We start from the raw sequence: 21,527 nt of genomic DNA on the forward strand, positions 1-21,527 counted from the left end.
TTCACAAAGTAAAGATAATCACATCTGAATAATCTTAAAGACTACTATCTGTTACTGTTCAATCTACACTCTCCTGAAAGGAACCTGTGGAGTACATGTTTCATTAGGCAATAAAACCTACCTTTTAGACCAACTTTGACATATTAGAAATGTGCAAAACAACAAATTACAATACATATAGCATTCTGTGCAGTTGACTTTTGTCAACAATTCTCAAATATAAACAATTCAGATGAGGTAAAAATATAACAATATTATTTGCTTTGTGCAAGTAATGCTCTGTTATATATATTTAAGAAAACTGACAAGTAGAGTATAAATGTTTAAAGATACTTCAAAGATCACAAATGACTTGCTCAACACAGCATAAATATTAATGAGAGTATTTTGCACCATCTCATCTCTCAAAAATAAGAGTGACAATTTAAGTGTAAAATAAAATTAGCAATTGTAAGCAATGTTTTCAACCACATTGTTACAAACAGAAAAACCTGAACAGACCAGCTGATATAAATCTTGAGTCCACAAGGAGATGGTCCCTAGTGTCTGGTTTTTAAAAAAAATACATGCATAGCTCCAATCTACTGAAATAAGACTATTTGGCCTAAGCATCGAAACTGTGAAGGTGATGACACTCGCATAAATATACTCCGCTGCATTCAATGTTATTTAACAGGAATATATTAAATAAATGAAAGAGCTCACCAATGTGATAGATAAAATTACTGAAAATTGATATTTAAGTTAATTAACTCACCTAAATCCAGTGAAGCCTGCATAGTAGACCATCCAATTCTGCATAAGCCTTGGTCATGACAATTCACTTCATAGTAATATTTACCTACACAACACAATATAATACATTTTAACACTATCTTCTCTTCAAAAAGCACTAACATCAATAAATTTAGAAAACCTATGCTGCCATTTGAGCAAATCTTGGTCCAATTAAACTAATTAATATATCTAAACCATCATGTGGAACAGATGAAAACAAAGCACTTCATAACTCTTACTTATCATCTGTTTTTTAAGCAATACTAGAAGGCTACATTTCCAAAGTTACGTTAAAGCTTATGATCCAAGTTAATAGAGGCAAATCAATCTTTGATATGAAAAATCATTAAAGAGCTATAATTCAGATGTTCATATCATAGAAATTGATTCAATTATCTATGATAATCTATGATACACAAGACTTGCCTTTTTTCACTCCCTTAGTGGACCTGCATCCATGCCACTCTTTGATTTCCCTGCTTTGGCAGCACAGTCCATCTGCCCCAATAGCTGGAGAAATGCCAAAATGAGAGATCTGTGAGAAACTTTGTTCAACATTAATTATCGAAGTAAATAACCCTGAGATTCATTTTCTTATGAGCATACTCAATAAATCTACAGAATAATAACTACAACATAATCAATGAAAGAGAGCCCAACTAGGGCATTCAACCAGAGTGCAGAAGACTGCAAACTGTGCAAATACAAAAAGATGAAACAAAAAAGCAATAGATATTGAGAACATGAAAGGAAGAGTCCCTGAAACTGAGTCCATTGATTGTGGGAACATTTTAGTGATGAGGCAAATGAAATTGTCCTCTTTGGTTCACGAGCCTGATGGTTGAGGAGTAGTAACTGTCCCTGAACCTGATTTAGCGAGTCCTGAGGCTCTTGTTCAAAGGTTCATTTATTGTCAAATTATACAACTCTGAAATTCTTCTTCCCTTGATTCTTGTTCCTTCTTCCTGATTGCAGCAGTAAGAAGACAGCATGACCTGGGAGGTAGGGGTTCCTGAAGATGGATGCTGCTTTCCTGCGACAGTGTTTCATGTAGATGTGCTCAATGGTAGAAAGGACTTTACCAGTGATGGACTGGGCTGTATCCACTACTTTTTGTAGAGGCGTTGCTGTACTTACTCATAATTGTACAAATGTGCTGGGACCTGGACAGATCCTGGGAAATAATACCACCCAGGAATTCAAAGTTGCTAGCCTTCTCCACCTCCAGTGAGGACTGGTTTCTGGACTATTTGGCTTCTTTCTCCAGAAGTCTATGATCAGCTGCTTAGTGTTGCTTACATTAAAAAGTCTGGCTGAATGGTGCCACAGTAACAACCTCTCAGTCAACCTTCCTCCTATATGCTGATTCATCACAACCTTTGATTCGGCCTACGATAGTGGTGTCAGCAACAAATTTGAATATGACACTGGAGCTACGCTTAGCGACATAGTCTTCAGTGTAAAGCTTGTAGAGCAGGTGAGTAAGCACATTGCATTGTGGTGCACCTGAGCAGGAGACATTGTTGCTAGTCGGAACTGACTGGGATTAGCAATGGGGAAATCCAGGATCCAATTGCACAAGGATGTTTTGAGGCCAAGGTCCTGGAGCTTATTGATTAGTTTTGAGGGGGCAATGGTATTGAATGGTGATCTGTAGTTACACATATTGTCTAGACAGTGATTTGAAACAGAACAATAAGTCGTTCTTTCAGCTGGTTTCTTCAATGTCATTTTAGTTTTGATTTACACAATGTTAATTCAAGAATAAGTTTTGCCTCCATTCCCTTTACAATGCCTATTCTCCAAATTACTCCAAGAAAAACACTTCATTGACATCAGCCCACAGTAATCGATTTACCATTCCTTGCAAATTGTTTTACAGTGGTTGTTCTCATACTTAACGATTAAAGTGCCTCTGTAAAGACTTATTATTCAAAGATTATGTGATAAGTGCAGTTGGCTTCATTATTGTGTTAGTCAGATAGACACAAGTGGGCCCTTCACCCTGTCAAATCCACCATCAAGTACCCATACATAAACACCTAATTTTATTCATTTGACATTCATCAACTCTTCCCAGATTTTACCACAACAAACTATACATAAATAGACAAAGGCTTACAACAATGAATGTGCAAATGAAGATAACTGGAAATTTAAAAAATGCTGAGAACAAGAGTTGTAAAGAGTCCTTGAAAGTGAGTCTATAGGTTCAGAGTGGTGGTGATTGAAGTTATCCATGCTGGATCCCGACGGCTGTAGGGTAATAACTGTTCCTGAACCTGAGGCCTATCAGGTGGTAGTAGTGAAAAGAGGGTATGACCTGGATGGTGGGGCTTTTTGATGATGGATGTAGCTTTCTTGTGGCAGTGCTCCATGTGAAATTATTTAAATGTAGTTATGATACTGAGGCCATGTATATGGAATTATGGTGTTATAGCCATTACTGAGACTCGGCTGCCTAAAGGGCAAAATTGGTTGCTTGATGTTTTCAGGTTGAGATGCTTCAAACTGGATAGTGAAGCAGCATGTTAGGATGCTCTCTGCTGCACATCTGCACAAAAACCTGAGTATGGATGTGTTCTGATGAAGGGTCTTAGCCCGAAACATTTGTCAGTTTACTCTTTTCCATAGATATGCCTGGCCTGCTCAGTTCCTCCAGCATTTTGTGTATGTTGGTTGGATAGATGTGCATGGTGCAGCTCTCTTCAGCCTCCTCAAAGTAGAGGCATTGGTGACCTTGTAGGATTTGTTCTGGGACCATGAAAGGTTGTGCAAGATGTGTACTCCAAGGAATTTGAAATTGCTTGCAGTTTCTACTGTTGTGCAATTTGTAAATTTAAATAACTTTTGGAGTTTTGCAATGACAAGTTCAGAAGTAATAAATTTGAAAGAAGAAAACCTGCAAAGTGGACATAAAATACATTTGTTCCGGTAGCAAAAAGCACCATCTTCAAAAGAGCAGGCAGTGGAAAATAAAGTAGTTTACTTGTAAAGTCTACTTTAAAGCTGCCTATTTTGTCTAGACTGGTGGAGCAGATCACCTGCTGCCACAAAGTTTCTAGTTGTTTGTTCCTTGGACTGCACTATTCCTTCCAGAGATTAAAAACTTGCCAATAGTGTGATACTTTGGTTTAAATACGGTGTAATGCCCCCCCACCCAGTACACGCTCGCAACACAAATACCAGACACAGAAACCCATTACAGCATTAACATTACAGAGAAGCCATTTTGTTAGCCTGAATAGTTAACACCACAGTTACTAATACTGAGAGTCCTACATATTTTATTACGAAGATTTTAAGACAAATTTAATCATGCTTTCATGACTTCATTTGTCATTACCATAATATCAATAGTATAAAGTAGAATACAATAGTTTCATATCTGAACTTTACCTGAAGAATGGTTTCAACTTACCAAAGGCTGATCCTCTGTCATAAGGATTCATCTGCCATTTGTTGAACACTAGGGCAAAAAAAAAATTACTGAAAAATGTATAAAATTCTAGCAGATTATGTTTTACTAAATTAATAGTACCTTTCACTACTTAGACATCTCAATAAAACAATTTACTTTCCAAACATACAATATTTTAAAATGAAAGTATCTTTTGCCAGAATGAAACACACTTCTGTATCTCCATAAATATTCAACACTTCCAACAGACAGTTTAATGCTCTTGTTCTTTTAAATAATTTTCAGAATATTTTTGAACACATTTCTTATAAACTTCAAATGTACTAAATTCCAACAGATAAGAGCAATGTTTCAAAAATGGGCTAAAAGAATTAAAAAAACAGTATGCCATCATCATTCAAGTTAGGAATGCCACATTCTGATTTAAAGATATTTGTTCCACAATTCAGCTTCATGTAAATGTAATTGAATGTTCGGAACAGTTACTTTTCTGGAGACTGAGTTCATCTCACAAATCAATTCAGTGTCACTACCTGCACCACCAGTCTTGACAGATGATTTTCCCCCCTTCTTGCCTTCTTCCTGGTCCTTGAGTGTTTCATATACAATCTGTATAACAGGTATGCTGAAAGCCTAAAAGTAAGCATTGTTTTAATTACCAACATGGCAATTCTGTGTTAGTATTAACCATGTATTTTATTCATTGTAGTTCAGATTCACAGAAAGAATGGTCACTTTACAATAATGGCCTCAGTTATTTTCAGAACAAATATGTTAAAATGCAACTTCAAGTAAAATAACTACACTTACCCCAGTCTTGCCACTTCCAGTTTCTGCTGCCTGTATTAATGAGAAATTAAAATATCTAAATTAAATTATCAATTACCATTTCATATGAATTATGTATTTTAATCTAGTTGGTCATAACATTTACTGACATAAATTTGAAAATTCTTGATTTGTTATAATAAGATTCAACCCACCATAAGCACATCACCACCACCCAGAATCAAAGGGATGGACTCAGCTTGGATATCTGTTGGTAGACTGATGAAAACATACAAACAAGGCGGTTAATAATGATGATGAATCAATTGTAAAGTACGATTTTTACCTTTAAAAACCTCAATATAATTCCAGTGATCTCTCTGAAGAGGTAATACAGCATTAAAGCAGTATAGTTGAACAAACATTTCACTGGGGAAATACGGTAGCATTGTGGTTAGCATAACACTTTATAATACTGGTGGCCCGGGTTCATGTCCAGCCACTGCCTTGTGAGGAGTTTGTCCGATCCCCCCATGACTATGTGGGTTTCCTCCCGCAGACCAAAAACATACAGGTTGGTGATTGTAAATTAATGATTAGGCTAGGACTAAATCAGGGATTGCTGGGCAGGGTGACTGGGAGAGCCAGAAGGGCCTATTCCGCACTGTATCTCAATAAATACATAAAGTAAAAATAATTTGGCAGACCTTGAAATGGAGGGGTGATGAGATGTATTTATAAAGTGGGACTGCAAAATTCCTAATATTAGTGAGTACTTGGTGGAAGGCGGAGGCATGGCTATGGGACAAAGGAGGATGCAACTGTTTTGCAATGTAATCAGAAATGTTTCCCTATTGTGGTTAAAGCTTGTTTTCCAAAATAAATAGTAAAATATTAAGATGTAACTCTGGTTTTGCAAAGTAATTCATAACATAAATTCCACCCATTATATCCCAAAATTACTGATGTTTTATTAGTAAGGAGTGGAACTTATCCAGTGTTGATGGTTTTTCTTTGCAAGTTATTTTCCAGTTCCTTTTTCCTACAGTGTAACAGGATGGCTGAAAGCCAATAGATTATTAAGAATGAATGTGCGATACTGAATAACCAATGACAATACCGTAAAAAGATGGACAGAATTAATGAAAAGTATTTCTTTCTAAACTGGCAAAAAAAAAACTTGGCTCCATTGCCAGTTCTGCACACACTTATTACAACATTTATGGAGGCCATCAGCCCAATTGCTCACTCCCAATAAAGAGTTCTCCTCAGTCTCATTCTCCCGCATTTTATATCCATGTTGTATGCGACAGGCTGGAGTTGTCATTGCTTCTATAGCAAAGTAACTACTCAAATGGGGATCAAAAATCTATTTATCACGATCAGACCACATCCTTAGTTGTGCTGCCCATCATTTTTGCGATGCTTATTCAGTTTCCAGGCAAGCTTGAATAACTTGTTAACACACCTGAGCAAATTCATTTAAGCCTTACAATATGTTGAGTATTTTTCAAAAGTTATTTTTGCAATCATACTTACAGCCAGTCCATCTGTTCTACTGCCTGGGCAATTTCCATCATAACACCCATTTCTAGAAAGGATAACGATACACTTTAAATAACATTAAAAAGTAACCAAAATTTTCATTTTCTAATTACAGCTTTGATATCATATTTAGTCATGTTTAAGAACTGTTTGCAGTATCTAAATAAATTTAAAAGAAACATCAGTGATGCAGCATTTGATGCAATATAGTAATTTATAAGGGGTTAGGTTACATATTAGAGGTCTGTACTGTATTCTGTGCACCAGTATTTGAAGGCATCAGATTTGTGCATTTATGAGTGGGGGAAAATGTTGATCAAACAGCAAACTCCAAAAGGCACTGTAAATTCTGTTATGCTTCTCCACACCTTTTAGCATGCTGGCACTTCAAAACCCTGGGGCATTTCAGAACTGGAAGCACATCCACAAGTTTTTGTAACTCCACTGGGTTCCTATTTATTGATCTGCATACTCATACAGTTATCCATGAACAACAAAATTCTGGCAAATAATGCACGTGTTTCTACCAAGGTCTTTCCTTTTTATGTTCAGTGAATCCTGTTTAACTGAAGATAGATCCCTTTTGATCTTGTGTGCTGGTATGCACTGAGATATTAATGGAGAATATGAAGTCAGGACCCATGTCCATAGCATGGACTGGGCACACAAATCTAACCCCAGTTCTGATCTTTCCAGAACCAATGGAGAGATCAGGAGTGTGGCCGGACTTGCAGTTGGAGGCTGGGTCTGGACATAGCAGACAGAGGTTGTGGTCAGAAATAGGTGCAGTTTGGAACCAGATGTTGGTAGTTTTGCTGATAACTCTGCTGCTTGCTGCTGTAGATGAGTAAAGTCCTAAGTTGCAAGGGTGCAGTAAATCAAAAGCAAGCCATGTGTACTTCAACAAACTGAAACATAAGAAGTCATATCAGTGACTTAATGTCATCACATCCATAAGTGGCCTAGAAGTATCGACATTTTGGTTATCCAATGGCAAGTCATAGTGCTTGTTAATCATGAAGACATTATTTTTACCCAGATTTCAATTATCATGAAGAGGAAGACCTTGTCAGCACCCTGACAAAGGTCGCAACCCAGAACCAATTTACATTTATTCAGCATCTTCCATTGTTAAGTGCCTTGCAGCAGGAGAGTCAAATGCTTGAGTTCAGGGCAAACTCAAGTCACTCACAACAGCTCAGCTGTGGATGAAAGCCGATTTGTATCTTTCTTGCACCATAGAGGTGGAAATCATTTGCTGTGATAGCACGGATAAGACCATAACACATAGGAGCAGAATCAGGCCATCCGACCCATCGAGACTGCTTGAAAAGGAACCAAAGTTTTAGCTTAGGTCTATATAGCAACATAGTTTGACAAGAAACATTAAAACGGCACAATCGTTTGAGAATAATGGATCACCGATGAACTCGTTTTGCGCTCTAACTGGGGGATGGTGGTTATGGGCGAGATTATCCCCATCCTTTTCTGCTTCACGAAATTAATGCGTCGCCATGCTCGAGTGGAAAAGAAATCCAGGCGCAGAGCCGGACTCTCAGTCCGGTACCGCCCTCCTCCACTGCCCATGGAGTGACAGATAACGGAGCCAAGGCGAGTGGAAAATGCACGATTCATTTTAAGGCAAGCAGTTGTTTTCAGTGGGGTCTGGGCGGCCTTATGAGAAGGTGCCGAGCTCAGGCTCTTCGAGACCGGGGCCCTGCATTCCTGGGCCGGGTTTCGGCGTCTCCGGCTGTCCAGACCCCACGCTGCCGAGCCGGATCCCGGCTGCCCAAGCCTCACGCTGACGCGGCACCTCACCTGCAAACGCCGCCATCCTCGCCACTCGCTGTGCCCGCGGAAGTTGCACTCGGCTCCGCCCACAGCCTCTGCGCAGCGCCTTAAAAAGCTCGGTAACTCTTTCCTATCGCTGTGCAGGTCAACCGGACCACCGGGAACTGAACCGGAGCTGCCCGGGCTGAGTCCGATGATACCAAACCGGAGTTTGATTGAGTGCGGAGTCGTTCAGCAACGGATGGACTGGGTGATTTCTCCGGTGTAACAGTGTTGGAGGTTCCCCGAACCACTTCCGGTGCTGACGATGGCGACCGAGGAGGAGAACATCTTGTACGACCTGCTGGTGCACTGCGAATGGTTACAGGAAAGCGAGGCACTGGTGAGGACAGGTCTAGGGAGGGTGGTAGGGTGGAGTGTCATGGTCTGGGGTTCACGGGGAGCGGAGAAGAATGGGCAGGGGAATGGAGGAATGGTGTTGTGGATAGAGGGCCTGGGTCGTGACAGAGAATTGGGAATGGGGATTATTAGCGTTTGGAGAAGATGAATGGCTTTACTGGGGCGGGGGTGGACGAAAGATGCTGTGGGTTGGAATTGGTTTGTTATTGTCATACTATATGTATCGAGATACAGCGTACTGTTAATGCAGATCAAATCGTTGCACACCACATTGAGATGGTGCAAGGTAAGACAGTAACAGAATGCAGAGCAAAGTGCAGAGTTCGTCCACTAGCAATTACGTCTGTGATGAAGTGCTTTGAGAGGCTGGTTTCTTCTGCCTGAGGAGTGACTTGGATTAACTTCAATTTGCCTGCGGTCCCAATTGGTCAACAGCAGATGCTATTTTATTGCCTCTTCAATCGGCAATGCAACACCTGGACACTGAGGATGCATTCTTCAGGATATTCAGCATTGGCTACAGCTCATCATTCAACATTGCATCCCCTTGAAACTCAAGACCTGGGCCTCGATACCTTCTTGTGCAACTGGATCCTTGGTTTCCTTTTTTGCAGACCCAGTCAATACAAATTGGCAACAGCACCATCAGCGCACGTGCACCACAAGGCTGTGTGCTTAGTCCCCTGGTCTTGCTTTACAGTTGTGACTGTGAGGCGAAGTACAGCTCCAAACACCATATTCAAGTTTGCTGACAACACCTTTGTCACAGGCAGAGTCAAAGGTGGTGATGTAACCATATAACAATCACAGCACGGAAACAGGCCATCTCGGCCCTCCTAGTCCGCGCTGAACTCTTAATTTCACCTAGTCCCACCTACCCGCACTCAGCTCATAACCCTCCACTCCTTTCCTGTCCATATACCTATCCAATTTTACCTTAAATGACACAACTGAACTGGCCTCTACTACTTCCACAGGAAGCTCATTCCACACAGCTATCACTCTCTGAGTAAAGAAATACCCCCTCATGTTTCCCTTAAACTTCTGCCCCCTAACTCTCAAATCATGTCCTCTCGTTTGAATCTCCCCTACTCTCAATGGAAACAGCCTATTCATGTCAGCTCTATCTATCCCTCTCAAAATTTTAAATACCTCGATCAAATCCCCCCTCAACCTTCTACGCTCCAATGAATAGAGACCTAACTTGTTCAACCTTTCTTTGTAACTTAAGTGCTGAAACCCAGGTAACATCCTAGTAAATCGTCTCTGCACTCTCTCTAATTTATTGATATCTTTCCTATAATTTGGTGACCAGAACTGTGCATAATATTCCAAATTTGGCCTTACCAATGCCTTGTACAATTTTAACATTACATCCCAACTTCTGTACTCAATGATTTGATTTATAAAGGCCAGCGTTCCAAAAGCCTTCTTCACCACCCTATCTGCATGAGACCCCACCTTCAGGGAACTATGCACTGTTATTCCTAGATCTCTCTGTTCCACTGCATTCCTCAATGCCCTACCATTTACCCTGTATGTTCTATTTAGATTATTCCTGCCAAAATGTAGAACCTCACACTTCTCAGTATTAAACTCCATCTGCCAACGTTCAGCCCATTCTTCTAACCGGCATAAATCTCCCTGCAAGCTTTGAAAACCCACCTCATTATCCACAACACCTCCTGCCTTAGTATCATCGGCATACTTAGTAATCCAAATTACCACCCCATCATCCAGATCATTTATGTATATTACAAACAACATTGGGCCCAAAACAGTTCCCTGAGGCACCCCGCTAGTCACCGGCCTCCATCCCGATAAACAGTTATCCACCACTACTCTCTGGCATCTCCCATCTAGCCACTGTTGAATCCATTTTATTACTCCAGCATTAATACCTAACGACTGAACCTTCTTAACTAACCTTCCATGTGGAACTTTGTCAAAGGCTTTGCTGAAGTCCACATAGACTACATCCACTGCCTTACCCTCGTCAACATTCCTCGTAACTTCTTCAAAAAATTCAATAAGGTTTGTCAAACATGACCTTTCACACACAAATCCATGCTGGCTACTCCTAATCAGATCCTGTCTATCCAGATAAATATTAATACTATCTCTAAGAATACTTTCCATTAATTTACATACCACTGATGTCAAACTGACAGGTCTATAATTGCTAGGCTTACTTCTAGAACCCTTTTTAAACAATGGAACTACATGAGCAATACGCCAATCCTCCGGCACAATCCCCGTTTCTAATGACATCTTAAAGATCTCCGTCAGAGCTCCTGCTATTTCTACACAAACTTCCCTCAAGGTCCTGAGGAATATCCTGTCAGGACCCGGAGATTTATCCAGTTTTGAGGACCCGGAGATTTATCCACTTTTAAATTTCTTAAAAGTGCCAGTACTTCCACCTCTTTAATTGTCATAGGTTCCATAACTTCCTTACTTGTTTCCCACACCTTACACAATTCAATATCCTTCTCCTTAGTGAATACCGAAGAGAAGAAATCGTTCAAAATCTCTCCCATCTCCCTCGGCTCCACACATAGCTGACCACTCTGATTCTCTAAGGGGCCAATTTTATCCCTCACTATCCTCTTGCTTTTAATATAACTAGAAACCTTTAGGATTTACTTTCACCTTATTTGCCAAACCAACCTCGTATCTTCTTTTAGCTTTTCTAATCTCTTTCTTAAGATTCCTTTTACATTCTTTATATTCCTCGAGCAATTCCTTTACTCCATGCTGCCTATATCTATTGTAGACATCCCTCTTTTTCTGAACCAAATTTCTAATATCCCTTGAAAACCATGGTGCTTTCAAACCTTTCCTTTCAACCTAACAGGAACATAAAGATTCTGTACCCTCATAATTTCACCCTTAAATGACCTCCATTTCTCTATTACATCCTTCCCATAAAACAACTTGACCCAATCCACTCTCTCTAAATCCCTTCGCATCTCCTCAAAGTTAGCCTTTCTCCAATCAAAAATCTCAACTCTAGGTCCAGTCCTGTCCTTCTCCATAATTATATTGAAGCTATTGCTTTTGTGATCACTGGACCTGAAGTGCTCCCCAACACATACATCTGTCAGCTGACCTATCTCATTCCCTAACAGGAGATCCAACACTGCCCCATCTCTAGTCAGTACTTCTATGTATTGTTGCAAAAAACTATCCTGCACACATTTCACAAACTCTAAACCATCCAGCCCTTTTACAGAATGAGCTTCCTAGTCTATGCATGGAAAATTAAAATCTCCCACAATCACCACCTTGTGTTTACTACAAATATCTGCTATCTCCTTACACATTTGCTCTTCCAGCTCACGCTCCGCATTAGGTGGCCTATAATACACTCCTATCAGTGTTACTACACCTTTCCCATTCCTCAATTCCACCCAAATAGCCTCCCTAGAGGAGCTCTCTATTCTATCCTTCCAAAGCACCGCCATAAGATTTTCTCGGACAAACAATGCAACACCTCCTCCTCTGGCCCCTCCTACTCTATCACACCTGAAGCAACTAAATCCAGGAATATTTAGTTGCCAATCACACCCTTCCTGCAACCATGTTTCACTAATAGCTACAACATCATAATTCCAGGTATCAATCCACGCTTTAAACTCATCCACCTTTCTTACAATGCTCCTAGCATTAAAATAGATACATTTAAGATACTCTCCACCTCTTCCTCTCTTTTCATCCCTAACAATGTATCAACATATAGGAGGGAGATTGAAAATCTGGTTGAATGGTGCCACCACACAACTTTTCATTCAATGTCAACAAAACCAGATAGGAGTTTATTCACTACAGGAGGATGAAACAATGGGTGCATGAGCCAGTGCTCGTTAAAGGACCAGAGATGAAGAGGGTCGGTAACTTTAAATTCCTTATCATATCAGAGTGTCTGTCTTGGGATTATCACATAATGTCTCTGCTTTCTTAGATGTATACGTAGATTTGGCATGTCATCTGAAACTTTAACAAACTTCTATAGATGCATACTAGAAAGTACCCTGACTCGTTGCATCATGGCTGGGTATGCAAACTCCAGTGCCCAAGAATGGAAACACTAACAAAAAGTCATGGATACAGCCTGGTGCATCATAGGAAAATCTTTCCCTGCCATTAAATATATCTACAAGGTGTGCTGCCACAAGAAAGCATCGATTATCAAAGACATCTATCATGTAGGCTAACCAGATCTAACCAATTCCCCTCTACCATCACTCTCCTCTGTCTAGCGGAATTAGTTCTTACTCTCAGTAATTTCTCCTTTGGCTCCTCCCACTTCCTCCAAACCAAGGGTGTAGCTATGGGCACCCATATGGGTCCCAGTCATGCCTGCCTTTTAGTTGGCTTTGTGGAACAGTCCATGTTCCAAGTCTATACAGGTATCCGTCCCCCTCTTTTCCTTCGCTACATCGATGACTGCATTGGTGCTGCCTCCTGCACACATGCTGAGCTCATTGACTTCATTAACTTTGCCTCCGACTTTCACCCTGCCCTCAAATTTACCTGGTCCATTTCCGACACCTCCCTCCCCTTTCTTGATCTTTCTGTATCCATCTCTGGAGACTGCTTATCTACTGGTATCTACTATAAGTCTACAGACTCTCACAGCTACCTGGACTATTCGTCTTCCCACCCTGTCTCTTGCAAAAATGCTATCCCCTTCTCACAATTCCTCCGTCTCCGCCGCATCTGCTCTCGGGATGAGGCTTTTCATTCCAGGACGAATGAGCTGCCTTTTTTTAAACAAAGGGGCTTCCCTTCTTCCACCATCAACTCTGCTCTCAAACGCATCTCCCCCATTTCCCGCACATCTGCCCTCACCTCATCCGCCCGCCACCCCACTCGGGATAGGGTTCCCCTTGTCCTCACCTACCACCCCACCAGCCTCCAGGTCCAACGTATAATTCTCTGTAACTTCTGCCACCTCCAACAAGATCCCACTACCAAGCACATCTTTCCCTCCCCCCCCCCCCCTTTCTGCTTTCCGCAGGGATCGCTCCCTTCACGACTCCCTTGTCCATTCATCCCCCACATCCCTTCCCACCAATCTCCCTCCTGGCACTTATCCTTGTAAGCGGAACAAGTGCTACACCTGCCCTTACACTTTCTCCCTCACCACCATTCAGAGCCCCAGACAGTCCTTCCAGGTGAGGCGACACTTCACCTGTGAATCGGCTGGTGTGGTATACTGCGTCCGGTACTCCCGGTGTGGCCTTTTATATATTGGTGAGACCCGACGCAGACTGGGAGACCGTTTCGCTGAACACCTACGTTCTGTCTGCCAGAGAAAGCAGGATCTCCCAGAGGGCACACATTTTAATTCCATGTCCTGTTCCCATTCTGATATGTCTATCCATGGCCTCCTCTACTGTCAAAATGAATCCAAACTCAGGTTGGTGGAACAATACCTTATATACCGGCTGGGTAGCCTCCAACCTGATGGCATGAATATTGACTTCTCTAACTTCTGTTAATGCCCCTCCTCCTCTTCTTACCCCATCCCTGACATATTTAGTTGTTTGCCTGTTCACCATCTCCCTCTGGAGCTTCCCCCCTCCCCCTTTCTTTCTCCTGAGGCTTCCTGTCCCATGATTCTTTCTGTATCACTTTCGCCAATCACCTTTCCAGCTCTTAGCTTCATCCCAGCCCCTCCGGTCTTCTCCTATCATTTCACATTTCCCCCTCCCCCACTACTTTCAAATCTCTTACTATCTTTCCTTTCAGTTAGTCCAGATGAAGGGTCTGAGCCCGAAATGTCGACAGCACTTCTCCCTATAGATGCTGCTTGGCCTGCTGTGTTCCACCAGCATTTTATGTGTGTTGTTTGAATTTCCAGCATCTGCAGATTTCCTCGTGTTTGCCATGTAGTCTATGCTCTCTTCTCACTGCTGAAATCGGGAAGTAGGTACAGGAGCTTTGATAAATTTACCTTGCACTTTGAAGTTTGAGAGAATGTCTTGTGTGGGTGGCCTCTTTAAATGTTCTGGCTGCTTTTTAGAGTAAGTGAGAACTACCTCCTGTACCTAATAAAGTAGGCCAATCAGGGAACGTTCATGATTTTCTGTTGCTGTAGCCCATTCTCTTCAAGGTTTGACATGTTGTTCATTCAGAGATGCTGTTCTGCACACCACTGTTGTAACGTGGTTATTTGATTATTGCCACCTTCTTTTCAACTTGAACCTTTCTTCTCTGACCTCTTCCATTAACAATGCATTTTCACCCACAGGCTGCCTTTCACTGTTTTTTTTTATACCATACTCGAGACTTGTGCGTGAAAATCCCAGGATATCTGCAGTTTCTCATACCAAATTGTCTAGCACCAACAATCATTCCACAATAAAAATCACTTGAATCACATTTGTTCCCCATTATGATGTTTGGTCTGAACAACAACTATACCTCTTGACCATGTCTGCATGCTTTTAGGGATTGAGTTGCTGCCATATGATTGGCTGATTAGATACTTGCATTAACAAGCAGGTGTATCTAATGAAGTGGCCACTGCATGCAGATGGTTTCTGTGGATGGGTGGCTGGTTTCCAAGATGTGTCCACAGTTTTTTTGTGGTTATGTGCAGAGCAGTTGTTATACCATGCTGTAATGCATTCAGATAAGATGCTGCTTATTGTGAAGGATCCTGTGGTGTCATTGGCATAGGGGAAGAAGTTGCTGGGGAGGACAGAGTGTTCCTTGGGAGGAGGTGATAAGGTAGGGTGGAGGGGATAAGGGAAACAACAGAAGAACACTGGGGGATGGGGAGTATCAGGGTTTACATCAGACAAGAAGCTGGGTGGAGGGTGAAGAAGGGATTGTGTATCATTGCGTCTCGGATCCACTTCATTAATATAAACGTGGAAAATTGAAGATTAAGAATCATTTATTGAAATAACAACCAGTAGCAATGTGAAATCTGCAAACTAAATTATTTAACCGGAATATACAATATTGTGCCCTGGTGAAACTGCAGTATGTGTTTATAGCCCTTGCACCCTTTTTCCATGGCCTTCACTGTGTGTGTGAGCACAGCTATGCAGCACGCTACAGTTGCAAGACAAAGTTTGTGAACCCTTTGCAATAACTTGGTTTTCTGCATTAATTACTCACAAAATGTGGTCTGATATTCATCTAAGTCACAATAATAGATAAACTAATGACACACAAACAATTGTACTTTTCATGTCTTTATTGAACGTATTGTTTAATCATTCACTGTCCACGCTGGAAAAATATGCAAATCCTTGTATTTAATAATTGGTCAAACCTCCTAAAGCAGTAAGAACCTCCATCAAACTGTAGCTGTTGATCAGACTTGCACGATGGTGAGGTGGAATTTTAGACCATTATTCCATACAGAACGATTCCAATTCATCAATATTTCTGGGATACCTTGCATGAACAGCCATTTTCAGGCCACAGCATCTCAATTGGGTTAAGGTCTGGACTCTGACTCGGCCATTCCGAGAAATGAATTTTCTTCTTTTTAAACCATTTTGTTGTTGACTTACTCCTGTGTTTTGGAATATTGTCTTGTTGCATCATCCAAATTCTATTTAGCTTCAGATGATGGATAGCTCCCCTAACCTCCTTCTGTAAAATCTCTTGATATAATTTTGAATTCATTGTTCCCTCAATGATTGCAAGCTGTCCAGGCCTTGAGGCAGCAAAGCAACTACAAACCATGATGCTCCTTCCACCATGTTTCACTGTTGGGATGAAATTTTGGTGTGCAGTGCCTTTTTTCCTCCAAATGTAGCGATGTGCATTTCTGCAGAGAAGTTCAACTTTTGTCTCATCTATCCACAAAACATTGTCCCAGAAGTGTTGTGGAACATCCAGGTGGTATTTTGCAAACTTGAGACATGCAGCATTTTTTTTTTTTGGGAGAGCAGTGGGTTCCTCCGTGGTGTTCTTTGATGAACACCATTCTTGTTCAGTCTTATAGTGGACTCATGAACAGAGACTTCAGCAAGTTGTAGAGGTTTCTGCAAGATTTTTTTGCTGTTATCCTTGTATTCTTTTTCACCATGAATTGATCAACACTCAGGTCTTTAGAAATGCTTATGGAGCCTTTTCCAACTTCATATGTCCTACAATTCTTGTTCTAAGGTCCTCTAAAAATTGTTTTGATTGAGGCAGGCTCTGTCAGTAACCTGAGTTTGTGTGTCTTTTTTTTTGTGCAGGGTACCTCTACAAACATCTCATTGATTGGAACACCTGACTCCAAATAGCTTTTGTAGAAGGCTTTGCCTCAGAGGTCCACGTGGTTATTTGAACCTGGACTGAGATTGTTTAAATGGTGTACTCAACATTGGCGAGAAGTACAATTGTTTGTGTGTTATTAGTTTAGGGAGATTGTATTTGTCTATTATTGTGACCTAGTTGAAGATCAGACCACATTTTATGAGTAATTAATGCAGAAAACCAGGTAATTCCAAAGTGTTCACAAATTTTTTCTTGTAACTGTAAATAATTTCTCAAAAATTACCAAAGGCAGAAGCTTTCTTCGGTGATTTTAAAAAGATCTCTTCACTGTGAAACTGTAGAGTGTTATATACCGGCTGTATTAAATTCAATACAGAATCATTGCATGCTTAGATAATATTAATAGTCGATTATTCTCACAACCAGTGTTAACTAAGTTAATATACACACAACACTCTTTAACTATGCCATGTAAACAAGAGTGAACTTGTGGTGCAACGATAACTTAAAACATAATACTTCCTTTGAAATATATCTGCAAAATGTTTACCAGTATGACCAAAAATTTACAATTCAGTTACTTGCTTTTTCTAGATGAAATAAAGAGTGGTTGGCGATGAATGTTTTCCACCGTGCTTCAAATAGGAATTAAAACGAACCTGCATAGAAAATAATATTAAAAAAAGCTTATATATAGGACATGATATTCATACAAAATGACTTTTTTTGCTATTTGTAGACCCTAGCTCCAATGAAATAGAACTGTAGTGTCAATTACCAATATATCTTGCTGAAAATTGTGTGATTTGTATCTACCTAGATTTAATTAGCAGGGATGAAATATCCATATCGAAGACTATGCTGTGGAGTTTTGGCTCAACAGAGTCAGCAGCAACACTTAACAGAAGTCTTTTTAAATAAAGAGAAAAAGTTAATTTGTGAAGAAAAATAATTTCATGATGTATATTGTATATATTTCTCTGACATTAAGTGTACCTGTTGTCCTAGATGTATATGTAACGCCATATTTATTTTTGTCTCATGTTGGCCACGAAATTCTAATGTTTCAGGAGCAACAGCCCTTGTGTCCTTCCATTACTCAGCCGTGAATTAGAAATGCCTACACTGTACATACGTGTTCAGATTAAGTTCCAAATTAATTTTCCATAGGTACAGTCTGTCCTATTGAGTTCCTCCAGCATTTTGGTTTTTTTTGTGTGTGCGTTGCTTGGATTTCCAGCATTTGCACGTTTTCTCATCAACATGATGATTTGCCAGTTTTCTTTAGTCAGATCATTAATCTTTGTCCTTCTCCATCACAAATTTCCTTAACCTGGTTGAACTTCACCAATGTCTTAAAATCCAACATGTCTTAATTTAATTCATTAGCTTAAGGTAACCAGTGAAAGTAATGTATTTTGACTTCTGAAAAGCGTTAGGCAAGAGAGTATGAAAGGGTCAGTAGTTCAGTCGTTTCATTTAATATCAGAGAATGTATACAATATACAACCTGAAATTCTTATTCTCCACAGGCATCCTCGAAACAGGAGAAAATCTCCCAAAACTGAATGACAGAAGAAACATAAGAACCTCAACGCCCCTTGAATTCCCCCCCTCCCCAATGCACAAGCTGGAGCAAGTAGCATCGACCCTCCCACAAATTATTCCAGCATAAAGCATCAGCACTTGCCATGAAAGCAAAAGTGAAGCCCCGAAAGACGACCTTTGTTTACAGTCCATCAAAAACTGTTTTCTCCAAGATTTTAACATCCCAAAGGTTATTTCACAAGTGAAATGGTTTGTTTTTCAAGTAAACAAGAAAGCTGTTCATTGCAGTAATATATACAAACAAGTATTCTTACATATGACAATAAACTTGACTTTAATTTTTAAACAAACTGCTGGAAGATCTCAGCAGATCAAGCAACATCAATGTGAGGAAATCAATTGGCAACAGATTCCTACAGATTGTTTCAAGTTCCAGCATTTGCAGTCTTGTCATGTTTCCATTGGCCTTGGCTTAGTCGGGGTTTTACATATGGCATTCAAATATGAATAGAACATTCCTCACGTATACGCCACATTTCATAAGCTCATGGGTGATCTGACAGTATTTTTAACTATGCAATCCCCCACCCCCAAAAACTTTAATCTGCTGTAAATTAGTGACACTTTAATTTTGAATAATTCCAACTTTCCCTTACACCTATCCTTTTATGTCTCCTGTGTACCTTTCTTTTTAATCATTTCCTCTGTCCCAACTAAACTCTAGTATGTACAAGATGATCTTGTTCAACCTTTCCTCATAATAAAACATACTGCTCCCTGTAACTACAGTAACTGTCTGATCTGTTGCAGTTGCATTAAAATCCATCTTGATAAATTGCATGCCTAACTCCAGATGTGGTCTCACTAGTGTCCTTTGTAACTGAAATAAAACATTCCATTTGTTTCAATGCACAAAAAGTGCTGGAGGAACTCTGCTGACCAGGCAGTATCTATGGCAATGTATAAATAGTTGATGTTTCAGGCCAAGACCCTTATCAGGACTGGGAAGGAAGGGGGCAGGTTCCAGAATAGAAAGGTGGGGGAAGGAGGGGAGGACAAGTTAGAAGGTGATAGGCAATGCCAGGTGAGTGGAATGTGGTAAAAAGTAGGGAGTTGATAGGTGGAAAAGCCAAAGGACTTGAGAGGAAGGAATTTCATGGGAGAGGAGAGTGGGCCATGGGAGAAAGGAAAGGAGAAGGGGCACCAGGGGGAGCTGATAGGCAAATGAGAAGAGGTAAGAGGCCAGAGAAAGGAACCAAAGAAAAGTGGAGGGGTAAAAGTTACTGGAAGGAGAAATCTATGTTCATTCCTTCAGGTTGGAGGCTACCTAGCCAAATATGAGGTGTTGCTCCTCCACCCTGAGAGTGACCTCATTAGAAACATAGAAAACCTACAGTGCAATACAGGCCCTTCGGCCCACAAAGGTGTGCCGAACATGTCCCTACCTTAGAAATTACTAGGCTTACCCACAGCCCTCTATTTTCCTAAGCTCCATGTACCTATCCAAAAGTCTCTTAAAAGACCCTATCATATCCTCCTCCTCCACCATTGCCGGCAGCCCATTCCACGCACTCACCAGTCTCTGTGTAAAACAAACTTACCCCTGACATCTCCTCTATGCCTACTCCCCAGCACTTTAAACCTACCTCGTTGTGACATTGGAACAGGAATGGGGATGAGAATTAAAATGGTTGAACTTTGAGAAATTCCAGTTTTTCGCAGAGTGGAGTGAAGGTGCTCGACAGATCAATCCCCCAATTTACATTGGTTCTGGCCAATGTAGAACAGGCTGTATCGGTAGCACCAGGTATAGTAGACAAACCAAACAGGTGAAGCATTGCTTCATTTGGAAGGACTGCTTGAGCCATCAATGGAAGTGACGGAGGAGGTGAATGGGCAGGCACCAATGTAGAGGAGGCTGCTTTGAGAACATGATGGCAACAGGTTTGCAGATGAAGTGTTCTGTGGCCTCATCTTCTTCCACGATGAGGCCACTCATAGGGTAGAAGAATAACACCTCAAGTTCCATCTAGGTAGTCTCTGACCTGATGGCATGAACATTGATTCCTCCATCCCTCTTCTATTCCTCACTTTGGCTTCATACCTCTTCTCCTCATCTGCCTATCACCTCCCCCAGCACCTCACCTCCTTTACTTTATATCATTGTTCACTCTCCTCTCCTGTCAAACTCCTCCTCCAGCCTTTTGCCTTCTCCACCAGTCACCTCCCAGCCTCATCCCTCTCCCACTAATTCAATTCTCTCATTCTTAATTATGGGTGGTATTAGCAAATTAGCATTTACAAAGCATGTACTCAGACTACATTTCAGAGTACTTCAATCTCACCATTTGTTTTTATTTTTTATGCTAATTTGGACAATTTTATCCTTCTCACATGATCCTTCATTTTATCAGACTTAACTGAATGGGCTTAAATGCTTCTATTATCACTTTTGTAGCCCCTGTATAACTTCATGCCATTAATAAATTTAGCAGTCAGTCTTCAATTCCTTCATCCACGTTATATATGTGTGCTCTGTTTCTTGTTGGTCAATCTTCTGTCAATGTCAATATGTTACAATCTACATTGAAGTTTTATTTTTACAGCACTTTATCAAATGTGTTAGCCAGCTGAAAGATTCGGGACCACATAGGAAGGTATTATTGAAGAAGTTGTTGGTTAGGGTCTTGTTGCATGGCAGAACAAGTGTGAGGCAAGGAATGGCCATAGTCTACTCTATTTCAAATTTTCTTAAATGAAATCTGGATTTCAGCAAGACATTTGATAAGGTACCCCATGTAAGGCTTATTGAGAAAGTAAGGAGGCATGGTATCTAAGGGGACCTTGCTGTGTGGATCCAGAATTGTCTTGCTCACAGAAGGCAGAGAGTGGTTGTAGACGGGTCATATTCTGCATGGAGGTCGGTAACCAGTGGTGTCCCTTAAGTTTCTGTTCTGGGACCCCTTCTCTTTGTGATTTTTTTTATAAATGACCTGAATGAGGAAGTGGAAGGATGGGTCAGTAAATTTGCTGATAACACAAA

The 21,527-nt window shown here is 40.7% G+C and overlaps 2 protein-coding genes across 6 annotated transcripts in view; one reads left to right on the plus strand and one right to left on the minus strand.

The window, feature by feature from the left end:
• Window positions 1-8,514, minus strand: part of ddx1 (DEAD (Asp-Glu-Ala-Asp) box helicase 1) — a 31,151-nt gene extending 22,637 nt beyond the window's left edge. Inside the window, exons 1-8 of the mRNA XM_059981870.1 lie at window positions 8,330-8,514; window positions 6,506-6,557; window positions 5,182-5,245; window positions 5,009-5,038; window positions 4,732-4,831; window positions 4,199-4,246; window positions 1,204-1,287; window positions 758-841 (exon numbers count right to left, since the gene is read on the minus strand). Of these exons, the coding sequence (XP_059837853.1) occupies window positions 758-841; window positions 1,204-1,287; window positions 4,199-4,246; window positions 4,732-4,831; window positions 5,009-5,038; window positions 5,182-5,245; window positions 6,506-6,557; window positions 8,330-8,345 (478 nt within the window). The 5' untranslated portion in view covers window positions 8,346-8,514. The remainder of the gene's footprint in view (window positions 1-757; window positions 842-1,203; window positions 1,288-4,198; window positions 4,247-4,731; window positions 4,832-5,008; window positions 5,039-5,181; window positions 5,246-6,505; window positions 6,558-8,329) is intronic.
• Window positions 8,515-8,545: 31 nt separating this feature from the next.
• nbas (NBAS subunit of NRZ tethering complex) overlaps window positions 8,546-21,527 on the plus strand; it is a 325,125-nt gene continuing 312,143 nt past the window's right edge. For all 5 annotated transcript variants that reach the window (XR_009514327.1, XM_059981865.1, XM_059981866.1 and 2 more), the window contains exon 1: window positions 8,546-8,684. Coding sequence is in view for 4 of the 5 variants with exons in the window: in XM_059981865.1 (XP_059837848.1) it covers window positions 8,610-8,684 (75 nt within the window). In the remaining variant the exon portion in view is untranslated. The remainder of the gene's footprint in view (window positions 8,685-21,527) is intronic.

Source organism: Hypanus sabinus, chromosome 10, assembly GCF_030144855.1.
Source record: "Hypanus sabinus isolate sHypSab1 chromosome 10, sHypSab1.hap1, whole genome shotgun sequence".
In the NCBI taxonomy this organism is placed as follows: domain Eukaryota; kingdom Metazoa; phylum Chordata; class Chondrichthyes; order Myliobatiformes; family Dasyatidae; genus Hypanus; species Hypanus sabinus.